The sequence below is a fragment of the Dryobates pubescens genome, chromosome 10 (genome assembly GCF_014839835.1).
Source record: "Dryobates pubescens isolate bDryPub1 chromosome 10, bDryPub1.pri, whole genome shotgun sequence".
Classification (NCBI taxonomy): domain Eukaryota; kingdom Metazoa; phylum Chordata; class Aves; order Piciformes; family Picidae; genus Dryobates; species Dryobates pubescens.
In genome coordinates, this window is record NC_071621.1 from 19,827,586 (window position 1) to 19,853,246 (window position 25,661).

At 36.4% G+C, this 25,661-nt stretch overlaps 1 protein-coding gene across 5 annotated transcripts in view; it reads right to left on the bottom strand.

Moving 5' to 3' along the window:
• The window catches only part of NBEA (neurobeachin), a 486,697-nt gene that overhangs the window by 351,005 nt on the left and 110,031 nt on the right, over positions 1-25,661 (bottom strand). For all 5 annotated transcript variants that reach the window (XM_054164764.1, XM_054164763.1, XM_054164761.1 and 2 more), the window contains exons 7-11: positions 25,000-25,119; positions 18,152-18,298; positions 12,854-13,051; positions 12,299-12,432; positions 496-604 (exon numbers count right to left, since the gene is read on the bottom strand). In XM_054164764.1, coding sequence (XP_054020739.1) covers positions 496-604; positions 12,299-12,432; positions 12,854-13,051; positions 18,152-18,298; positions 25,000-25,119 — 708 coding nt within the window. The remainder of the gene's footprint in view (positions 1-495; positions 605-12,298; positions 12,433-12,853; positions 13,052-18,151; positions 18,299-24,999; positions 25,120-25,661) is intronic.

The following is a 25,661-nucleotide window of genomic DNA, read 5'->3' on the forward strand; positions in this document are numbered from 1 at the left end:
TTTCTTCAAAACACAGAGCAACTATATCAATGATTTCAAAACTGAGCCACAGAGGATTATCTTGATTTTTATTATCTCTCTCTCACACACACACACATGCAAGTTTAAACCTAAATTATGGAGTGTCCCTGATACATTTGTGCAAACTGGGAACAAGAGAACTTTCCTAAAAGAGAGTTTGGAGGTCATAGAGTGGAGAAACACAACTGAAAATGCATAGAAGCAATTTACAAGGAGATCTAAAGTAAAAGTATAAATTAGACAAATATGATCAACTACAGAAACCTGATTCTTTGAATATTGCCATATAAGAGGACATAAAGGACAAAAAGACTCTTGTAAACAACTTTAAAGTATTACAAATCAAATGTACCTTATATCACAAACATAGTCTGTTTTATCAGTTTTTTGAGCTAAGTAATTGAATATATCACAATAACAGTAGTCATCCTAAGGGAAAAAAACACAACACGACACAAACCCCTCAAAACATACCTTTTCAAGGAGATAGCCAATGACTAGAAAACCTTTTCCACCAAGCATTTGTTCTTGCATGGCTACTGAACTTTTAAGAAGCTCAACCAAGAAAGCCAACAGGGTAGCACTGCATGTAAAGAACAAGCATCTTTTCAGATCACAAATTTAGAAAAATCAATCTTTTACACTCTCAATAATCATCAGCTATGAAGTGACAGGAACAGGCTTAAAGTGATGAATAGTTCCTTGAAAGAATGCACTCTTACTTTCATGTAGAAAATTTTCTCCAATGATTGTTCACATATTACAATGGCAAGGAGTGGGAGTTCATATTCAAACAGAAATGCAAAATCACTTTGTCAGCTCTCCTGATTTTACCAGGACTATTCCATATTTTAACTATCCAGTCCTGCAGCTTGCAGGTCTAGCCAAAGGTTTTGCAGTTGGGAGAGGAAGGGGAAGATGAGTGGGATCCAGCCGACAGTGATACAATGATGCAGGCAGCGACCATTTCTACCATTTTTACCATCTAAGACTAGGCTAAATAGCCAAATTTACGACAGTAGGTATATCATCATTCCACACTTTCATTCCCTTGAGTCATTACTACTACAGAAAAGAGGCACAAAATGGCGTAACTTGTATGTGGGCAACAATGACCCCCAAGAAGCACAGCGGAACAACACCAGGGTGGAGAACTTCCATCATACTTTCTCCAGAACAAACAGAAGAATAACAACTAGGCCTGACCAAATAAAGGTTGAAAGTCACTTTCATCCATTAAGAAAAGCAGAGAGAGATTCCAGAAGTCAGAAAGAAATCACCCAGCATCGCATCCTATATCATCCCAATCGGTAAGAGAAGTATTGGGTTGGAAAAAAGTGTTCAGACAAGTTTATGGTTTAGAAACAGAAGATATATGAAAGACTTCAGGGGACAGAATTAGCAAGAAGTGAAAGCATGTTATAAAAATGAATCGTATGACAGATCAATGCACCCTGGGGGAAAAAAAAAAGAATTAAAATCACAGTTGACTCTTGAGTGTTGATGAGGAAACAAAAATACATTCGCATCTGTTGCTGAAAAATCCAGAAGAAAAAGAAAAAAACATAACAAACCCCAACATTTCTGACAGAAAGGAAATATTTAAAATTATTTCTCAAGCACCTTGAAAAGGTGGATGACAGAATGCATTGTACTACATATACAATGCATACATAAAGTCATAATTCCTTTTCTTAAAATAGTTACAGTAGTTGCTAGCTGTACAAATGTCTACAGTCATGAAGGTTCACACATAGGTGGTGGGCACAGGCAAGCGTGAAAACTCTGGCTTTTGCAGATATGAAAAAGCGTATTAAAGGAAACATCCAACTTGCATTTCATAAATTTCAACTTCAGTTCCAGTAGCTAGTCAGCTGAAGGTTCACTTGCTCTCCAAATAAAACTTTTACTTTGAAATAAATGTTGAGATTGGTTAATCCATGCCAGCACCAAAAAATAATGAAGTTGCTGAGGAAAACAAGTTTTATTCTATTTGGTGAGCAAGGCTGCCAAGCGAAAAGTACACAGTGTAGGCAAAGTACATGCTGTGAACATGAAATAGTGCTTTGTCTCGCTTCATTGTTGAATGGTCACAATAATCAGTCTAAAATCACAAACAGAATGCTCCACAGTGTCAGCAGTAAAAGAGCACAGATAATATCCATTTACAGTACTACAAATCTTTTATCAAAACAGCCTGTCAAGCTGTCACATCAATTTCAAACCAGGTTATATGCATCATTTTTTTCTAGCCCGAACAAAAGTTTCTATTGTATTTGTCATCTAAAATAAAGATATTAATAATTTATACCACATGATAGTTCATAAGAAAATAATTTATATTTAAAAATTTATAAAAAATAAAAATTGGTTAGGTCAAAGATAATTCCATATAAATGGTGCTCACTATCACTGTTTATGAGTAACCTTATGACTTAGGAAGGCAACCTATTATATATAAAGAATGGCACATATTTTTGCTAGATTAGGACCTAAACTACAACAATAAATAACATTAATATTATATTGAAAAGCCAAAAATATTCTGTACATGATGTACCAAAAGTCCTATTCTTTGTATTGCAGTTTATCTGCCTGATAAATGAATTTAGAAGCAAACTCATGGGCTGGAGTTATTCTTATCTCATAGTAATACAAGATCTACAAGCAATTGTTCAGAAATTGTGCTAAGACTCTTCATACATATTGTAAGGCACACTGACACCCTAACAAGAGAGATTCTTCTCTCCTTTCATCTTTGTAAGTACACATAAAATAAACCAGTAAACACAGAAATAATTGGTGGCCAGTCAATATTTAACCATGCTACAGACACAGAAACATATGAGCTGGTTCTATGGAAAAAAACCTGAATTCATGAAGTTTATTACTTCAGATAGAGCCCAAATACCACTTTTTAAGCTATTAACTATCTTTATGTGGAGTACAGCTAAACTAATTAATCCTGCTACCCGCATTAGCACTGTACAGAGCTACCTTAGCTATCACCACAAAGTGATGCCAATGTTTCTAGTTCCCGGAAAACATTATTAGCCAGTATCTTGTGAATGAGCTATGCCTTTCCTAAGTCCAAAACAGCTTTTAACATCTATTGAACCTGACACAAAAAGACATCACAAGCCAGCTCTGCAGAGTCAGCTCAGGACTGCAAGCAGTGACTCTAGTTTCTAATCCTTCTGCATTACCCAAGATTGCTGCCATAAATAATAGATCTGACAGCAGTATATATTAATCTACATCTTGGGATAGTACACATGAATGCATCAATACATCTTACACCTTCAAGCACATAAAAATACCAAGAACCAGAAAAAGAAGCAGTTAGGGAGAAACACCTTTCAGTTACAGAAAAGTTTCAGGTAAATACTATTCAGGACCATAGTACTGATAAAAACTAGCATCCTAATTCCCCACATCAGTATGCCAACTGTACTCTGGGGTGCATTAAGAATACTGTGGCCCACCGGCTGAGGGAGGTTCTCCTTTGCTCTGCTCTCATGAGGCTGCACATGGAGCACTGTGTCCAGTTCTACGCTCCCCAATTCAATAGGGACAAGGAATTATTGGAGGAAGTCCAATGAAGGGCCACAACAATAAGGGGAGTGGATCATTTCTTTTAATAGGAGAGGCTGAAAGACCTGGAGCTGTTTAGCTGGGAAAAGAGAAGACTGAGAGGGGATCTAATCAATTAATACAAATATCTAAAAGGTGGAGGTCATGAGGAGAGGGCTGGGATCCTTTTAGTTGTGGCCAGTGATAGGATAAGGGGCAAAAGGTATAAACTAGAACACAGGAGGTTTCATTTGATCTTAAGGAAAAACTTTGCTTTGAGGGTGACAGAGCACTAGAGCAGGCTGCCCAAAAAGGGTGTAGAGTCTTCTTTGGAGACTTTCTAAACCTGCCTGCTCACATTTCTGTTGTACCTGATCTATGTGAACCTGCTGTGGGGGTTGAAGTAGATGATCTCCAGAGGTCACTTCCAACTCATACCATTCTGTGTTTCTGTAATATTTTAGTGATAGAAGAACTGTAAGTGGTTTTTAAATTCTCACTGCAAGTACAGTACTGAAGTCATGACTACCTGAAGACGACTATCAGAGACAGGCAGAAAACTGATTACATGCTTGCTCTGATATTTGTTTCAGAAATCTTGCTTACACCTGTATCAGGTGAAATGCCTTTTTCGGAGGAGGATGGAGGGAATGAAACTGCACTGAAAAACTGCTGTTGATCAAAATAATGGTTTTACATGTTATGTTCTCTCTCTTATGTACATCATGATAGAGAATATTCAATCTGACTGAAAAGACATAACAGTTAACAATTCTCAAGACAATCTAATAAATTCTCGAGGGAGGTGGTGGATACTCCTACATTAGACAATTTCAAGGCCCAGCTTGACAAGGCACCAGGTCATCTTATTTAAACTCTATTCTTACCCTGAAACGTTGAACTAGATGATTCTTGAGGTCCCTTCCAAGCTGGTATTCTATGAATCTATGAAACTTCACCAGTCTCTTCAAAACTTCTCTTTCCATATACATTCAGACTGACCTCAACCAAACACTTAAGAGTGTGTGCATTTTTATAGAAATTCACACTGACATAATATTCTCAATATTGCATTTTAAGACTTTAGTCTTCTAGAGAAGTGACTGCCTCATTCAGAGGACTGTATCCAGAACTTGGAACATACTTCTAAGGATAGTCAATTTATGTAGTCATTTTGGCAGCTGAAAACAAATGAAACCCGAGGATTTTAAATTTACAAATTTTAATCTGCAGAACCAGGTTGCCAAAATAATGCTTTTAAAAAGATTTTGTTGGCACAGGGGAAATAATACTGATTAGAAGGCTGTCTCCTAAGATGAACAATTTTTCAAACACAATTTAATAAACTTACCAGTAACTAAAATGCATCAGATTGCAGCAGGGCTCACATTAAACTTGCAAAATTCTGCACAATGCCATACAAAATTTCTCTCCATTCTTGCCTATTTTCAACTCCCCTAGATACAAAGGTAAATATAAACACCCTGCCCAGAACAGTTCAGTTTGTCTGCAGTGCAGCTAAGACAACAGATGCACAATGAAATATGTGTGTCAACCGGCACAAAATCAGACAGAATTATGATTTTTGCTGAAAATATAATTATATTCCAGAACAAAATTTGTCCAGCAGTTTGCCATTATTAAGAAGCAGGAACAAACAAACAAACCAAACCAAAACAAAAAAGGCTGCAGACCAAACATGAAGATGCTGTATTTGCAAAGGTTATGATACTATTTCCTCTATAATTTGTGTATTGCAGAGACAGTAAGTCTCTGGATTACTGTTAGGGAGAAAACTGAAGACTAATTACACCATTACTGTATTGCCTGACTTCTCCCTCAAACACACATGTCCCTTGTGAAGACTTTTTTTTTTTAAATAAATTAAACAGAAGCACAAAATTGGTGTTTGCAGCATACTCTGACAGGAAGATGTTCATAATGTTTTCACATCGGTACACATTTATTGCATTTGTGAAGTCCCTAACCTTATAATTCAGAAATTTTTCCCATATGAAGTACACTGTACTCTCTACAACTACCTGAAGGGAGGTTGTTAACAGGTGGAGGTTGGTCTCTTCTCCCAGGCAACCAGCACCAGAACAAGAGGACACAGTCTCAAACTGTGCCAGGGGAGGCTTAGGCGGGAGGTTAGGAGGAAGTTCTACACAGAGAGTGATTGCGCATTGGAATGGGCTGCCCAGGGAGGTGGTGGAGTCACCATCACTGGAGGTGTTCAGGAGAAGACTTGATAGGGTGCTTGGTTGCATGGTTTAGTTGATTAGGTGAGTTGGATGATAGGTTGCACGTGATGATCTTGAAGGTCTCTTTCAACCTGGTCTGGTCTATTCTACTCTATTCTGTAAAGTTATAAAAAATCACCTGGCTTGTTTGTTGTATATTATAGCTAATATATTGCTTGTTGTATATTATAGATAAATCTAAAGATTTAGCTACAATATAAATACTATGCTTCAACAGTTCATCATTATGTTTCAACACTGGAAAGTTTCAGCATTGTAATCTTCAGGCAGTCATGCCACATTTCTCCTTAAATAAATACACTACAGATACTCACAAAGCCAACAGTCTTCGAAATACAAAAATATGACACTTCCTTCTTCATTAAGAATAATTACACAGATAAATATTTCATTGTCGCTGTCCATTTGCATCTATGGGAATTTTAAAGAATTTTACACATTACACATAAAAGAAGCTCACAGTGGTAATCTGAGAGCTACAAAATCCATATGCTATGCAAATCATTGAACAAAACAGAGCCACCTTTGTCGAATTCTAAATTGACCAGTAGTTTCCACTAAGCAAACAATTATTACTGTTTTGTGAAGCTAAAATAGAGGATACTTTAAATAAACCATTCTTATGAAATGAGTTTCTATGACTTCAACTTAAAAATGAAGCATCTTATTAGGAACATCAGTCACACATTCAAATAAACTCAAGTGACAAATGCTTTGGAGGAATAAAGAAAACCCTAAAAGTCAGGAATGTGCATGACTAGGACAGAAACAAAACCAACCCACAACAAAACAAAACACAACATAACCCCCCAAAAAACCAAAAACCAACCAAACAGAAAAGACAAATTGCACTGTTAATTATGTTTTAAATTACTACATAGATCAAATACTCTATTCTACTTGAAATCACAGAACCACTCTTTCCCATGATAATTTTCTCAGCAAAAATTTACCTTAATTACATTAAGTTTCATCTTGGGTTGTGTTTTATATAGTTATCTGGATTGCATTTTACAAAAGGCACTTTTAATCAAAGCCGGCATGTAGCTATAATGATCCAAGTATGCTGATTAATAACAGATGATTTAACTTGAAGATGCGATGTAAAAGAGAATGATTTAGGTATTTGTTCTATCTGATTATCTCTGGGTAGGATTCTTAATAAACTAATGCCATTTGCACATTCAGCTTCTCCAAAATAAGACAAAAGGATAGTATGATCAACTCCATCACAGGCTGTTTATATGATAAGTTCTGTAAACAAATCTTAGCAAAACCAGATAAAATTATATTACGGAAAATCCCACACCAACAATTAATGTTTTATTTTTAAACAAAAGAAAACCCTAAGTGTCTTGCCCCTTGACTTCAAGTCAAAATGCAACACTGGCCATATTGAAATAAATTATTACTAACACTGACACTCTATCTGCTGGCTACCCATTACATCTCACTTTTAGCCAACAATGTAAAATTAGTTTAGCTGATTCATTAAATAATTTCTTACTTCATCAGAATACTTGCTAAACATTTCATAGTAGACTTAAGAAATCCTCAAGGAGAAGCTTTAGCAATGTTTTTTGAAGAAGATGTTATCCACTTCTTTATTTCATTCTTTCAGGAAGAAAATCAAAGCACAAAGGGTAAGTGTGGATTTCAGAAACTGTTTGGATTGTACTTATAATATAGGTTGGGTATACAAAAAGGGATTTTCATCAAATCAAACACTTGTGCATGTTTTAATGAAGCCAATTGCTCTGCTTACTAATTACCGTATTCATTCACTCATTCCTGTTTTGCAGTCATGACCATTAAAGTCTGCATGTTGCAAAGCCAAGAAGAGTTCCCCTTAACCAGGTCAAATGCTAGATAAACTCAGAGCTAAGAGATACAGATGGTGGGGATGGAGAGGAAGCTCCCATGAGCTACAGTTATGGCAGTTCTCTAGCGTTTCCTTAGCTTCCAGTTTAACTACCTTTCTTCTGTCTGCAAGGTTGTTGGGAAGAAAGTGGAGATTCCTTCTTTCTTTTGCTTTTTTTCCGCATCTTTTTCTCATAACATATGATGAAGACAATAAAAGAAGATTAATAAATATGTTTCATCCAAACTGATGACACTAAACATGAGTCAGTTGAATAACTGTTGTGTGGGAGAACTAGAGAGAGACGCTGTACGGACCTCTGCTTACAGGCATAGCATTTTGTGATACAGACTAAAGCCATAAATTAGCCACTCTTAATAGTTCCTGCACCTTCTGAACTTTGTGGAGGAATCACATTTTGGGAGTTTACAAAGGATTTCTACCACAATAAAGTGACTGTATTTAGAGTATAAACTATCACCCAGGCTGTGTGATTTGGCAGGTCATGTTCCTTCCTGTTTGTGATGATTCCAGTACAGTTGATTTCAGCTGAGCATAGCTAGGTTATACTAGAGATATGAAATTCCAGGTGCAACATGCAGTCTTCTTCCTTTTGAAATGCAGAAGAGTGATACCAGCACCCATCTCTGCAGTCTGAATTGCAGACTGCAATTGCAAATGCAACAACCTTGAAAATGATCACATTTGTACCTATTCTCAAGTCTAAATACCTAGGCCAGCTGCAGCAAACAAGAAAATTCATGAAAGACAGTACGAGAGGGCAGGTTGGGTAGGATACTATTTGGTATTCATCTTATTTGTTACCATAATCTTAAAGATAAATTGAATGAAGCTAATGACATTATTAAGAATTATTGGAAACTCAGAGAATTTTCATATTAAGGTAATAAAAAAATCAAGACATCAAATTGTATTTCCTATAAGCTGCGCTATTTCCTATTTGTGGGAACAGATTGAAAATCTGCCGGCTTCCCATCAAACAATGCATCCATTAAAAAGTAGATGTAGCAACATTACTAGTCACAGACAGGAACCCCAAAAGTAATTATCTGAATATAAAAAAAATGAATACAAGGATATCAATTGATTAAAGCAAAACACGCAAAATGTTTACAGGAAAAGATTAAGAACAGCAGTTGAAATATTACTGCTGCTCCCTCACCAATGTTACCATTTCAATGACTTAAAATAGGTGGGCAATGTACTCTGCATTATGGTTACCTGCATTAAAAAGAGAGAAAATAATGTAGGTAATAAAACTGACTGGAAAGATACCTACATTTACTTTGCTACAAATTTTTGGTGGGTGTATACATCATCTTTAAGGAAATTAAGGTGGGCTCAGGCACTGCATTTATTTGGTATGCTAAGCTGCAAAAGTATTTTTAATTTTTACTGTGTCGTGTATGCAATTTAACATATCCAGTCAGTAACTTCTGAGGTAAGTAGATAAAAAAAATTCTTGGAATTGCTTCTATGTAAGCAAACAGCTCAGGCTCATTTTGCTTTCAAATATTTTCCCAATATGGTACAGCCCAAAGCAACAAGTTCATCTGAATTAACACTTGTTTTTATTCTGTGATGGAATTGGGTCAGTGCCAAAGACTGCACACCAAATACCTTGTCAGAATCAGTCTGTATGTCTGTGCTCAGCAGACCTAAATGAATTAAAAACCATGCAGAGATACCACAAGTGAATAAAACAAGTCCTTTCTATCATATTACCCATCTTCCTATTGTGTTACCCTTCTAGGATAATCAAAAGGCAACAATAGTGTCTTAACAGAAAGAAAACCATTGTATTAGGCTTACATGGCCAAGTTTTGGTAGCAGGGGTGACTTCAGCACACTTACACTGGGGTATCAAGCTATTTATACTTCCCACCTCCCAGGAATGTATTAAGGCAGCAACAATCAAAGAACAACTTCCAAGTCTCCCCCAGTTGGCCACCATAAAGAAATAAATTCTACAAACATAGTAAGCCTTTACAAACACAATCACCTGCTCTTATTAGGCATCATCTACATTTTATTTTATTGGTAAAGTGGCATAAAGATTACCTGCTTATAAAAATGCATACATAGATTGCAATGGCTGAATGCCTCCTATTGCTGTTGTAGATACATTTTCATAGCTAAGAGTGTAAAAAAGTATCAGATCAACAGCTACATTTTGGAAAGGAACATGTAGAGACAGAGTAGTCTAAAAAACAAGGGTAAAGAAGGAAAGCACGCAGTCAATGAACTTCTTCCCTATTTCCACTTCACAAATGATTCTGAATTATAGCCCTGGTTTTCATGCGGAGCCTGCTTTCCCTATTGTCTCCTTTCTTTGCCTCTAGAAAGCTTTCAATCCTTTATTTGGCTACTTCCTTGTTCACTTCAACTACTATTTTTCTCAAAATCTCCAGCCTATTACATTTAATATAAGGAAATAATACACATACACCAAACCCACGCTAATTCAACATTTAAGTTACATCTTGTCAAGCAGTCATTTGCTTAAAAATCTTCTGAATATGTCCTCGAGTTTGAATCCCATCTTGTTACATTATGCATTCGTACAATCACAAAGCATAATGAATTACAGATCACTTTTTAGAATATAATCTAATTATAGAAGAAATGCATTGATTTATTCAAGAACAATAACTTACAGTTCAACTAACTGCAGAAATGTTCTGTACATTTAAACTTGTACTTCACATTTTCATTCACTGGAAAGACTACAGACTTGGGAAGGATTTTGTAAGTCGTCTATCTCAACTTACAGAAGTTACATTATATTAGCTCTCCCTTTTTAAACAGACCTAGCTGTTGCTCTGATATTTATTTCAGACTCAGCTCATCAATGAATTTAAGGTGTATTTTATTCATGTGTACAGGCACAAACACACATAATCTGCCTTAAACTGGAATAAAGCTCTTTTGCCTACTGTCATACCAGTAAATAAAAACATACCAGGGACTTTTTTTTTTTCTTCCAAAATTTATTTCAAATCAAGTGTTGTTTCTTCTACTCCCCTCACATCACAATACTTCAGTGTGAAGTATATAATGGAAAACAGACTCACAAAAAAGTAAATATCCCCCAAGAGCAAATACAGAAATAGCTTTTATGTGTTTAACACTGAAATGAAATAATTCGTACCACTATACTGCTTGAAAATAGAATATATTATTTTAAGACTGTGCTATTTCTTCTAACGTTGTGCCAAAATATTCTTATGAATTACAATAACTTTTCACACTACAGGAAGAAATTGAAAACAGCAACCATCTTAGCAAGATATATTTGAGTTACCAAAGGGGAAAACAGATGACTGACAAAATCTCACCAAATGGCTAAATTTCTTAAATTAGATTGAGGTAAGTTATTTCACTTTAATTTTTCAAAATCATCAGCAAATTAAGGTATTATGTATTTATTTTTCAGTCAGCTAATTTATGACTGATTATCTAACATCATAGGAAATGTTCAGAATAATTAACAGCAGAGTATTCTAAGCTGGAAAATAAGCCAGGTACACTGGCTCAGGTACTCTGAATTACATACCTATTTTAGAACTTATTCAAATACTGGAGTCAGTTTCTGCTGCCCCTAGACATCCTTTTCTAGTAGGTTTTGGTTATGTTCCATCCTACAGGGAATCATAGAATCATGGAATTGTTAGGGTTGGAAGGCACCTCAAGGATCATCTAGTTCCAACCCCCCTGCCATGGACAGGGACCCCTCACACTATATCAAGTTGCTTAGAGCCACAACCACCACAGCAATTCTTCAGCATGACCTTTTTAGTTGTGTTACCTCCATAGTATTAGGCCACACACTTTCTTCTGACAAGTTTAGACATCTTGTGTCACCACTACAATAACAGTTTGCCCTGACAAGCATGTAGCAAGAAACCTCCTTTGCAAAAACAACCACAGCTGAGCTAGCATGGGCGCTGACACACTCTCTATAGAGTCCTTCGTAGACTACACTTGGAAGAATTCATCTAACTTCTGTGCAGACTGTGGAGCTAGGGGGTACTTCCATAGTATCAGAGTGGAGACTTCATGTGTCCCTGCATAGAACTCTCTGTCCCAAGTTGCTATTTTAATTGTAATACGGTCAAAAAATAACTGATTGCAGCTCTGTGACTTTCTGGATGTGTACTGAAATGAAAGGAAATCTCTTTCATTAATCTTGAATAGTATTAAATATGAAGTCAAACTGCACAGACTTTGAGAAAGTAAACAACACCGCTCTGTCAAGTAAAAGCACACTGGTTTCCATTAGAAGTTGGAACTGTCACAAACCTACCCTTAGAGACTGTAGAGTGATTTGAATCCATTAGCTAATCCAATCAGTGTTATGCCAGTTCCACCTGGAATCTCACCAGATTCATAAAATTTACATCCCTCTACTTTTTAAAAAACAGTATTATTTTCAAAGAAACAAGGGTAAAAAGTTAAGTCACAGCATTTACAAAGAATAGAAACCAAACATTCTCACAACAAAAACAGAAATATTCTTAGTTTAATTCATTTTTTATCTTGCTTGAAAGAAGCTTACCAAACTGTTGTTTCCACCTGACTGTCGTGCAGCTGTCTATTGTCTAACTGGGCAAAAAGAGGAAACAGAACTTGAATTCCTCCAATGGAATGAATTGCACTGTGAATGGAGTGGGTTACGATAGCTTTCACGTCCTAAATTAGTAAAACAAATAAATGGAAAAAAGCCAGTTAAATTTCAATATGAAAAGGCAGTTACAAACATAAATTGTGTACATCTTAACACTGAACTGGGTGCAACAGATATCAGACCCATTTTAACTTAGTTTCATTAAGTATGCTGAAATTCTAATCATTACACTTAAAAACAAACATTTAAAAAAAACCAACTTCAGTATCCTGCCAAACTTCTTTATGCTATGAAGTATGTATTTTTAGATTAAGAAACAGTAGTTTTTTGCTCAAGGAATGAGCAAAGAAAGAACAGTTTGAGTGATAAGTATGTTAAGAGATGAAGTAATACAAAAGAACGGTATCTTTGTACACTGGCACACAAATTATCTTGTTGTCCAAATAATGTTAAGTAATAACAGAACATCAATTTAATAGCACAAACCTGAAGCATAAGAGCATGGGGGGAGTGTACAAAAATTGAAGGATTTTCCTTTGGTGAGGATTCAAGGCATAGCTGAGCATCAGTAGCCTTTGCATTGTAAGTAAAAGCAATGCTACTTGCAAGTTTCCCATCATATAGCACTTGTTTATGGTGCTCAGCCAGATGAATGTCACTTTCAGATTTAAATTTGAATGTGCTCTGAAAAAAATGAAAACAACAACAAAAACCATAAGTTTCACAAAGTATTTTAGACAAAACCCTTGCCACAAAATGTGTATAAAATAAAGTGGACTTTAGAGAAACTGCTAAACTGTGTTTTAATTTTCCCATAGTTTAATGCTACTGAACAATGAGACAATGTTTTTACCTACTCTACTTCACATTAACATCTGAATAGAATATTTGGTAGTATTATTACTCTCTTCATTCAGTATCAGTGTTAACAATATTCAGAAGCAATTACCTCAAAGAAATGTGTCACATTAAACAGCTATACATATGCGAAAATAATAAAAAGAAGAGCAGATAGTGCACTAAAACTAAAGAACAAATTGTATGCCTTGTATTTTAGTTTATATAAGATCACTTGAAATAGAATACTGAATCTTATCCCATTTTGACTAAAATAATAGTTGTTTTTAAACAGCTTTAAGTCCCATGTTTCACCAGCAGTCAGGACTATGTATATACAAGCTGCTTACACCATAAAACAAAACCCCAAATAAATCATAAACACCGCATTTTGAATTAATGAGTCTTAAATTCAAAGCTTTTACAAATGAAAATTGAAAATGTCTACTGTTCTTAAGGACACCACTGTTCATATCTGGTCTAAAACTAGGTTTTCTGGCAACAGTGACAAATCAATCAAGCTCAAGACGACAGATTTCTGACTTCCTGCAATGCACTGTCATATTTACTTCAAGCACTACTTTTGCATCTAACAATCATTTGACAGCGGTAACAAGACACGGTGCTGTACTGACACAAATAAAGCACATTTGTTAGAAATTACCACAATTTAATTAGTGCTGCATATATATTTCTAAAATCTTTACTCAGTTTAAAGTAATTTACTGTTGAGTTTAATTATGATGTGCTTCACTTGTTTCCACTGCATGCAGTTATCACAACTCCCTTTATCTCTGGTCCTACCAAACCTTTCCCTTCCTGGCCCTACACAGTAAGAAATTCTGTATCGTGAAACTATCGAAAGTGCCATCACTGGGGTTTTGGTTATCCATGTTAGATTTAAAATAGGCAGTTTGCAGGCTACCAGCTTCCCCTTCCAAACAAATTACAGGTTCCTACCAATTACGTAAACCCCTAAAACCCATCCAGCTTTCACAGAGCTCTCAAGGCTGCTGGACAGCCTAACAAAATTCTCCTTCCTGCAGACAAGTGATGGGAAAGTGAATTTGCTGAAGTGACTAACACATGGCAATTTAAGGTCTTGTGACAAGCATCCATTTGTATATGGATTGTAAGATTGATGCAGACTGAACAGACTGCAGCTGCTGAAGAACCCTCGGAGCAGATCTGTCAGTCAGCCCTGTCCCATGCTTGGTGATGTCAAGCAGAGGGGAGGCAGCTATTCTGTGCTGAAAATGTATGAGATGCAGATATCACAACAGACAATGCAAGTAGGAATGGGAAGTCGGTGGTTCAATCTACATTTGGCAAAGAATGGTGTTAACTTCAGCTGTATTAGGAGGAGACTTGCCAGCAAGCTGAGGAAGGTGATTCTCTCTGCTTAGCACTAGTTAGTCCACACCTGCAGTTCTGGGTTCCTTAATACAAGAGATCAATTGACTTACTGAAGAGTTCAATGAAGGGCCATTGAAATTATGAAGTAGCTGGGCGTCTCTCCCATGAGGAAAGGCTGAGAGAGCTGACTGTTCTAGCTAGACTGTAGTAAAGAAGCCTGAGTGGGATCTCATAAATGTGTATAACTATCTGATGGAAATGTGCAAAGTCCAGCTCCTCTAGATGGTGCCTAATGACAGAAGCAGAAGCAACGGGCACAAACTGAAACACAGGAAGTTCCCTTTAGTCAGGAAACACTTTCACTGCAGGAGTACTTAGCAAGCTGGTAGTCTTCATCTTTGCAGATACTCAGAAGCTGTTTGGATGTAGACCTGGGCAACTGGCTTTAGGTGGCCATGCGTTTACAGGAGGCTTGGACCAGATGATATCCAGAGGTCCCTTGTGACAGCCTCAATCATTCTGTGAGCCTGTGATTCGCATTTGGGTTAAGAGTCCATTTTGTAGGGAAATTCCTCATTTCTGAACCCAGGACAATCCCCACCTTACTGCTCTGCTCATACTATAAAGCTGTACTGAACCAGACTTCATTTTGACTGACATGCACCTGGTGATAGTCATTCAGCCCAAAGGACGAGACTACCACCATTCTGATGTAAAAATCCCCAAATATGCATGCTGTGGGTATTCAGCCCTCAGCACCAAAAATTGAATCTAGAAATGTGTTCATATTGTGCCACATTACTTACTGAAGTAGAAAGCTCTAAAGTTTGAATATTATGTTTAGAGCTTGAGAGTTATCTCTCTGTTGATATGGCTGGCTACATTTCACTTATCAGGAAATGACTGCTACAGATTACATATTTGTCCTGAGGAAGGTGTTGATTTATTTCTCCCCAAAGAGCATTTTTAACTATACAGATAAATCTTTGTGCACTTTCTGCAGAGACAGAAATAATTCAGTGAGTTCCTTGATTCCCAAAGATATCTGCTTTCTGCCCATACTATATTTTGATGTTGTACCACATGAAAAGATCTCTTAGAAAAATTTTCATGGCTTTAAGCCTTGTCAGATTTCAAAGCTCAAAATGTCTTACCTCTATGTAGTTTTTCATAACTTTGCTGTTTTAAATATGTCAAAGTATTTTGATACAAAATTTGTACCGTTTCATACCCATAAAATTTTGCAGCTTTCTAAACCACTAAGTTAAAATAATTTTTATAAACAAACTTTGGCACTAATCTATCTCCCAGTCTTCAACATTTACTATTCCTCAAGAATTTATCAGAGATTACTATTTTAAAGTGAGGTACAAGTAAGTTTTGAATCAACATAAAACTCTGTCCCATTTTTTTTTTGAGAAAAAACCCACAAGAATCAAAGGGACATTTTGCCCAAAGAAAGTGATCATAAGTTGGAAATACTAGTCTCCTGCTCAAAAGATTATTAGTATACAAAAAGAGAGACTACAGACTCTGATATACGATACTCCTTTATGACTAACAGCAATCGACAGGAAGAGAAAAGAAATTCAGTATAGGCATACTCTACTGGGGGCTTGAGAGAACACAGCCACAGGAGGACAGAAGTTGTCAAGCATGCAAACTCAAATTGCAAATGGCACTGCTCATTGAAAGAATGCAGCTCTGAGATGTAGTACAAGCAAGGCGTAAAGACAGATAAAAAGAGCCTTTGATTTAAGATATTCTAAAATATATATGGGATGTATAACAAAGGTATAAATGATAATTGTTGCTCCTACAGGAATAGGAGAGTTAACAAAAAGAGCTGAGAATTACTCCAGCATTGTCTCCTCCAGTAAGAGAAGCTGTGCTTGATCGGGACCACTATTTAAAACATCAGCAGCTTTCTTCTTTTCTTCAGAAGCCAGAGTGCTGCTTTCTGATTTATCATTCACCCATTTTGCTACTGTAGGTTCCATGATCATACATAAAATATTATCTTGTATTATAATGCCTGTGTTACATTTGTGTGTCCCCTACCCTCAAACCCCTCCAGGTTCCAAGGGCAAGCCGATCAGCGCCTCTACAGTAACCTCTCTCTTTTGTTTTGGGAGCTCTTTTGTGTTGGAGAGGAGTGGGACTTGAAAGTGACACCCAGGTCAGTGAAGGAGAGGAAAAGGCATGCAGAAGCAGCCATTCCTCTTCAGGAGCAACCACTACCCTTCAGTGGAGAATGAGCCCTTGCAGTCCACAGAAGACTCCCCACTAGAATAGGTAACAGAGTCATGGAATCAGAGGGAAGACTGCACCAGAGTGATCTGTCCTTAGGAAGAATGCTGCCTACAGAAGGGGTCTATGGTCACACAAGTTAGTGGCACACTGTCTCCTTCGGGAGGGATGCCATACTGCCACAAGGGATAACTGTGAGGAGTTTTCCCCATAAGGGGAAAGGGGCAGCAGAAACAACATGAAATAGGCAGGACTGACTGAAGCTCCCATTCCCTGCCTGTCTGTGTCACTTCTGGGGAAGAGACAGCAGAGCTGTGCCTAGGAAGAAAGGAATTGTGTGGGGAGTGACTGAACAGTTCTAGTTTCAAGGCAGGTTCTAACCATAATGATATGGAATAGACTTCCTCTTCTCCAAGCAATCTTGATATATATTTGGCTTTTCATGCCACAAACATGTCACAAAAGATGTTTTCAATTGTCACTACCACTTAAAGTGTTAGCTGTCATCAAACGATTTAGAGCAATCATTTTCAGCACATCAACTTAATATTTTTAGAATCTAAATATTAGTTTTTTACTTGCTAGTTTGAAAAGTTTTTTATTTTCAGAGTATATGTTTACTAAGAACCTGAAAGTACTTCAGATGATACCAGAAATTTCAGAAATAAAAAAAAATTCACAAAATTTGGCAATAATTGATGATAGGAATTCAACAGTGTTTAGCTGGGCTTGGATTAATTGTCAAGCCTTCTAGACAGTCTCTGCAGACTTCTGCAACATATCTCCATTGTTTCTCCTGATGAAATGATACTATACACATCCATTTAAAAATGTGATTATTCATACTAGAGATCCATGTTTGTGCACACATCACTTTTTCCAAGCCATCCTCTAAATGTCACTGTCAAAGCATGAGTATAAAGCTCACCGTTTACTTCAGCAGAACTATTTGAAACTGTGCATTTAAACAGAATTGGGTTATTATGACTTGCTGAATTTTAATGTGCCTTAACTCAGGTTTTAAACAGAAACAGTAGAGAAGAAAGTTTTTCCTCTGATACTGAGTACACCAATACAAAAAATTGCTCTAATCTGATCATGACCCAAAGTCATAAATTGACTTACAAACATGTCTCAGCTATCCTTTAAAGAAGAAACTTGCATCTTTCAAAAAGCTGTTGGAAATTGATAAATTAGGATACTTGAAGAAATATTCTTCCATTGCTGCAATCAATTCACATAACACTGTATGATCCTAAGATGAATACCTACATGCATACTTAACTACCACTTATTTCTATTAATTATTACTTTCTTTTTCGGTGTTACATTTTTTGTTACCTTATATCCAGGTCCTAACTGATGTATTGCAAATATCTGTGCTGGGTTGAGTGCTTCAGTGAATACATACACTGCTCCAAGCTGGCCACAGAACACTCTATTAGCATCTGCTGTCTCCGAAGAGCCAAGAAAACATTTATCATAGCTCTGTATGAGAAAGAAGCAATATTGTATGAGAAAGAAGCCATATTGATGAAATTTAGTCATACAAAATATACAATGAAATAATATTCATATACAGCTGCTGAAGCAAAAAAATAATTAAGAGGTAATTAAAAAAAACTTCATTTTGAATATTGTAGCATTAATTGTTTTACAAGTCAGTATTCCAAAGCTGTTATGACTTGCTGCTAGGATTTGGCTTTTATTAGTGGTTCAACATATAATAAAATTAGAACAGAACTTTCTCTATTGCCTTCTAGGAAATATGAAAACCTTGAAGTTCCTTGTAATTATAATCAGAACTCCCACTGCTAACACATGAGTACACATGTTGAAATGCACTGTTCTTTCAATGCTGTGTTATTAGAAATAAACATCTCTAGCAGAAGAAAACAAATATAACTTTTCACTGGTGCACTGTCTTCCACTATGACCACAGCTTATATAACGACATGGTTTGACCTTAAACTCCTCTTTGGTCTTCTTCCACAGTCACAAGAGTTCTTATGTTCCATTTTTCCTTCCATTGACTATCTCTCTGCACAAAGACCTTCTGCAGTTTCTGAACTGTCCATTTCCTATTATTGAAGGTTTGAACTGGGGTTCTATGTCACCTTTGGTTGTTTGGGTTTTTTTCCCAATTTAAATTTATTTTACAAGACTCAGGTTAAGCTGTTGTGGTGCTTTCAGATGAAACATATTTTAGAACTCAGCTGTCTGGAATAAAGATCTGGGGAACTGAAAAACAACATACAGCACAAGAAGAGAGCAGCAGGAAGCACAAGCATCCCAAGGCTATTCTCTCAGCTTCCTTGAGTCACATGTTCTTCATTTAATGGAAACAAGGATTTGGTCTCACTTTTTGAACTGAATCAGCAAAATAGTAGAATCTGTGTTAGAAAGTCTGCTTTTTCATGTTGCTTGGCTGCTCTGTTTTACCCTAAGAAAAGCTTTCATTGGTCTGGAGAATAGCATCAAATATAACAAAATGCTACAGCAACTATCTAGATGGATAAGCTACTAACAAGAAAAAGGGGATTCTGGAGTTCAATTTTGCAACAAGGTAAAGTAAAAAGTATCCAGGATTACACCTCTGATTTATCCTCTGTTTTGATCAAATACTCCCTCCATGATTTTCTCACAGAATTTATAATTTTTTAATATCATTTTAAAAGATAAATAAAACAAACAAGCCACATCAAACCACTCTGAAAACAAATACATCAAAACTGATTTGCAAAGTCATATCCAGGTTGCAATCTGTAAAAGATGGGACTATGAAACCACTCTGACAAATGGTTTCTGAAACATATTCCTGCCTATTACAAGGGCATCTTCCTGGACTCTTCTAAGTTACCATGAATTGCACAAATACCACTGTAACTCTCAAGGGATTCTGAGTTACAAATTCTAGGTCTGTTAACTTGTAGTAGTTTACAGTTCTTTCTTTTTTCATCCTGACCAGACTCAACTTCACCATTTTCTGGTTCTTAATTTGTGATTAGGTGTTCCCATTATTTCTAACTCCTGAGCTTCTAGAAAGTATTATTCCCTTCTGTTCCAAACAATTTGTAAAATTAAATTATTTAAAAGTCAGCACCCAATACTCATAGCTCATCAGGTCTTCCTCCCACTATCTCACTTTTCCACAGTTTTAAACCTGATGGACACCAACTGGTTCAAGTTTGTCTGTTTCTGTACATCCCTTGTAATATGTCATCAGTGACCCCAAAATGAAGTGACTGACAACTCTGCTTCATTTAGTCCTTAGTCCAAATCCCCCTATTTTATTTACATAAAAAAATTAAACTGTTTGGACTTCTGAACTTCATTACTTAAAGAAATAACTATATCCTCAATAGTCTTGATGTTTATAAATCCTTCTTTCCAGTGCAGCCAAAGTGCTACTTATGAGCTAAATCTGTGGGCCTTTACTACTTATATCAACTTTTGAAGTTCTTCTACAGTTTTCTTATGCTACAACAGAAACACAAAATTCTGTAAAAGACATCAGCACATCATGAAGCTTATTTTCATCCAGTTATCTGATCAAAATATCTTCTACTGTGCCTCAGTATCCTCATATTCTACTTCTTGAACAGAAGTTTAACACTTTTTCTCATGTTACTTCCCATAACTGGGGAAAATTCCTAATCTAAGAGATCTCTTGTATTTGATCTCTTATAAATGATTATTTCCAAAAGGCACACAGAGCTGACCATGACTACTGACCAGGTAGCAATTTCACACATTTGATTGTCTTCTACCCTGCTAGGTATTTCACTTCATCTTTTTGTCATAATCTCACCTTGGAATATAAAGTCAATGAGTTATTTTCCACTTGCTACTGTATCTTGTGTACAACTTAACACAATGAATCTCAGCATTGCTACTTTTTTTTCTATTTTATTAAATAGTAATAACAAAGACAGAGCCAAAACTGCCTCTATGAAAAAAGTGTGTATCAGCAACATTTATAGTAGAAACACCTATTCACAGAAGTTTACAGTATCTTCCCAGCTTTCATCCACACTCACATCCTCCCTCTAACATCCAGGCTGAACACTGTACAATGTTTTTAACACATAGAAATTCCCACAACAAAATGAGAAATCTTGAAGAAGGTTTAAGTGATTTAGAAGCTTGCACAGATGACATATTTTGCAAATTCCTAGAAGAAACATGTCTACTAAGACAACACACCTTTGTGAAGAATACAGATGTGAAGCTTTAATGATTAGTTTATGTAATATCCTATATCTTGCTGCCCATATTAGAGAAATAGTTGAACCCAGTGAATTCATAGCTGTGTATAAATAAGCAGGAATTTCAAGAAATGAAAAAACCCCACCAACCTTCAAATACCTTTCCTCCCACCCTCCCCACCCTTATCTTTTTAAACCTTAACCATTTTTGTCATTGCATCTTTACTTCAGTATCTTTCAGGGTACATATGAAAACTGCAGACTTTGGTAATTGTTTGGATGTAAGTGTCAGCTATTGAAAATAATGTAATAAAAATGTAAGGGAATTTAATGCAAGATCAGTCTGGGAAAAATAAAATAAAATCTTAGTCTCTAGACAGACAAAAGCTTATGCTTTAAAAATAATTCAACTCAGTTCATAATCTTGAACTTAAGAATACAAATCTAATGAACACTTTATTAATCTAAAAGCTATAGATTTAATCATAATGCATTTTGTTCAGTGGTAGCTTTGATACAGTGACCAACTAAAAAACTCTTGTCTTCATAACAGTGTTTTAAACACTAGTCTATTACCACTTTATTACATTAAACACCACTGTCTTATATTGTTCTTGTATAAGACTGAAGAGAGTAAGATGCACTTAGCCAACAACATGTAACTCCTTTCCTTTCTCAGTTTTCACTGTTTTTGCAACCTCTACTGATAAATCTACCAGTATAATCTACATAAATATTTATGCACAATGTATGATATAAAGAAAGAATAATGATGGGGTGATTTGCATATTTTTTTTTACCCTCCAAAGCTACTATGGCAAGGTATTTTCTTGTCATCTTGTTATATCCAAGTGAAAGAATATGAAGGTAGAAATGAACTTCTGGATTTTAAAGGGTAGACAAGTGCTCAAGATTTTCCAAGGCACACTTCTAACACCTCAACATTTACATGTGTCCTGGTTTGAGGCCAGGCAGGCAGATCCTCTCTTGCCCCTGAAAGGAGCAAAAGAACAACACTCACATGAATGGATTGCAGAAGTGATGGAAAATTTAAATGGAAAAGCAGTTAAGTGTTTTACAGAAACTACAAGCATAGTGAAAAAAGAAACCCAAAGCACACAGAGTCCCCTGCAGCATACCCAAAAGCCTCTCAACACATCCCTTCTCCCCACCTGAGGGTACACCCAAAACCTCCAGGGCTCTTTCTTCCCCGGCCCCTGCCGTTACCCAATAGGGAGCATCTCTCTCACGGGAGCAGAGAGGGAAAAAAGAGGAAGAGAATGATTTTGCAGATAGATTTATAGGATGCAGGATATTATGGGTGTTAAATGTGTTGTTTCCTGTGTCCACCCACTGGGCTGGACACTTGGGACACCGGAGGTGCATCTTGTGTGGCAGCAAGAGGAGGCACCCAGCCTAAACTGCCACAACATGAAACAAGAAAATTCTACAGTTAAAACAGAAGCTCCTTTCTCTTTCTAACTAATACATAATAGTGCTCAGAAGTGTATATACACATTCCCCTATTTTCCTTTCTATGTCTTTAGCACAGTGACATTAATACATCTTTCCTGAAATAGAATAGAATAGAATAGAATAGAATAGAATAGAATAGAATAGAATAGAATAGAATAGAATAGAATTAACCAGGTTGGAAGAGGCCTTTGAGATCATCGAGTCCAACCTATCATCCAACACTATCTAATCAACTAAACCATGGCACCAAGCACCTGACCAAGTCTCTTCCTAAACACCATCAATGATGGTGACTCCACCACCTCCCCAGGCAGCCCATTCCAATGGCCAATCACTCTTTCTATGAAGAACTTCTTCCTAACATCCAGCCTAAACCCCCGCTGGTGCAGTTTGATACTGTGTCCTCTTGTTCTGGTGCTGGTTGCCTGGGAGAATAGACCAACTCCCACCTGGCTACAACCTCCCTAGTGTCTTTCCCAACAAAATAAAACCTTAGCAGAAACTTAAAAGACAGCTCTAAAGCTTGGTAAACCAATCCCACCTTAAGAAAAGATTGAAGTTTTGGGAAAGTAGAAAAGAATACTGTAAAGATAATATGAATAGAAATAGTATCGTTTATCATTAAGGATTACAGATCCCCACAACCTCTAACTAGTAACTCAGTAACTTATTACTCTCTACAACTACCTGAAGGGAGGTTGTAGACAGACGGATGTTGGTCTCTTCTCCCAGGCAAGCAGTACCAGAACAAGAGGACACAGTCTCAGGCTGCGCCAGGGGAGATTCAGGCTGGATGTTAGAAAAAAGTTCTATACAGAAAGAGTGATTGCCCATTGGAATGGGCTGCCTGGGGAGGTGGTGGAGTCGCCATCACTGGAGGTTTTTAGGAGAAGACTTGACGGGGTGCTTGGTGCTGTGGGTTAGTTGCTTGGGCGGTGTTGGATTGGTTGATGGGTTGGACGCGATGATCTTGAAGGTCTCTTCCAACCTGGTTTATTCTATGTATTCTATGTATTCTATGTATGTATTCAGCCCAGATCTCTGACACCTCAGCTAGTTTTTCGGTCACCACATTCTCACCTATCACAAACCTGTTTATATTACCACGGAGAAAGAATACTCTGTAAAAATGTAAAGGCTTGCCTTTTCTTGCAAGTAGAAGTGCTACCAAGAAAAGAACAAATGATCATCAGAGGCTTTGGCACAGTCCTCCTACTTAAATTACCATGTAATATTTAAGCTTTTCCTTTCAAATCCAACTTTGCCTCTAGAATTTAGCAAAAGCCAGTAAATTTCCTTAAGTACAAAAGAGTTTCCTTATCCTACACAGGCAGTCAGAAACAACTGAGAATTATATGATAAATAAGAAATAACAGAAGTGCAGCAAGCTGATGCATAAAGCACCTCTGAAAGTCTAGCACAGCTTTACCCAAAGGCAAAGCATAGGAGAACCATTTCGTGTGCCTTCCCTAACCAAAACTTTGGGCCAAAAAGAGGGTCTTTTTTCTGCATCATTAGATGTAGACTCTCAAACCTTCCAAATTAGAAGGTAAAAGACTCCAGAACACACACACACACACAAAATGTACGACTTGTATAGATTTCATTAAAAGAATTTAAATGTAAAATATATGAAACCAGATATTTTTCCTATAAGACTACAGCATTAATTTGAATTCAGCTCAAATAATACATACAGGTATATTTACAGGTATATATGCATCTTCTCAGGACTGTTTTGCCTGTGGGACAAGCAGATACAAGATCGCTGTATCTGCTCCAAGCTGGCTTGGATGGACAAGGGAGGATCTCTTTGTAAAAGTTTACTATCCAAGAAAATTTCTCAGCAGTTAACTTGTATTACTATCAATATTTATTAAATTATCAATACCTAAACACTTACCACAGAAGTTTTAATAATGGTCAACTGTCTATTAATGTCAAGTCAAACAATAAAAGCAAAATATATTAGTTAATGGGAGACAGATTTAAGACTTCAGAGTTCACTTAATGCTACAGATCTCTTGACACCTTTCATGCTTCTGTTTTCTGGTTTTTACTATCTGTCTCTCTATCTTGTTGGTTTAAAACTGCAAAATCTACTTAAAAGTAATTACATCTTCCTACACTCACATAGTGCTTAAAACAGTTTGGCGGTTTTTCTTAAGGACATTTCTCTAGCTCAAACGGTAAAATTAAAAACTCTACCACATTTTCCTATGGAAAAAGCTGAGTATTATTCCACTGTTATGAGTGTTCTCTACACAATATCACATATTTTTAAAAAAAAGAAAATATGTAAATCACAGCCCCACTAAATCCCCAATTCTCTAAAATATTATTACAGAAAATCAATAATACATTTAAAATGTATACCTAGGACAGATCAAAGAAGAATGTTAAAAAAAAAAAGTAAATGCAAAAATCTAAAGAAAACAAATACAGTACTTTTCCAATTAACTTTAAAATGGAAGGCTTTGAGAAAGGTAAAAAATAAAATCTTACATCATTGGTGTTAACATGCCAGGCCATGTCGCCATAGGATACCAGCTGACCGTTCACATAACATCGTATTTCACTGTTTCTCCATCGATTATAGATGTGTACAATGCTTATCATGTACCACTGGAAAGACATGGAAAATCAGTATGTAGTGGCAGTTTTGGTGCTATAAAACAAAGTTAATAAATGCCATTAAAAATAAATGACCAGTCTTGTGAAGTTATACAAAAGGTGATTCCTTTCATAAAATTAAAAGACAAATCCATAGAAGGGTAAGTTCAGGCAGCAGAATCATGCCTAAATGTAATGACAATACCTACCTGCATCCCTTTATGGGATTAGAGCCAAAACTGGAATATATACAATTTAAAAAGTTGAACACACTTCCCATTCCTGAAAGTGTAGCTTAATTTCAATACTATGCACTGTAACCCAAAACACAACTGAGTTCTGATAGGAAACTGTGTTCTACGTGCACTTACCTTAACAAATTCATATCATATATCTCTGCCTATTCATCACAGATATTATCATCTGACAGATATTATCAAATAAAAGGGAAAAAAAAATCACAATAGCGTATTTTAAAGCCTATTTTATTGTATTATCCTGATCACTTCATACAATTTTCTGCCCCTGTTCTTTACCATTCTACTGAATTTTGG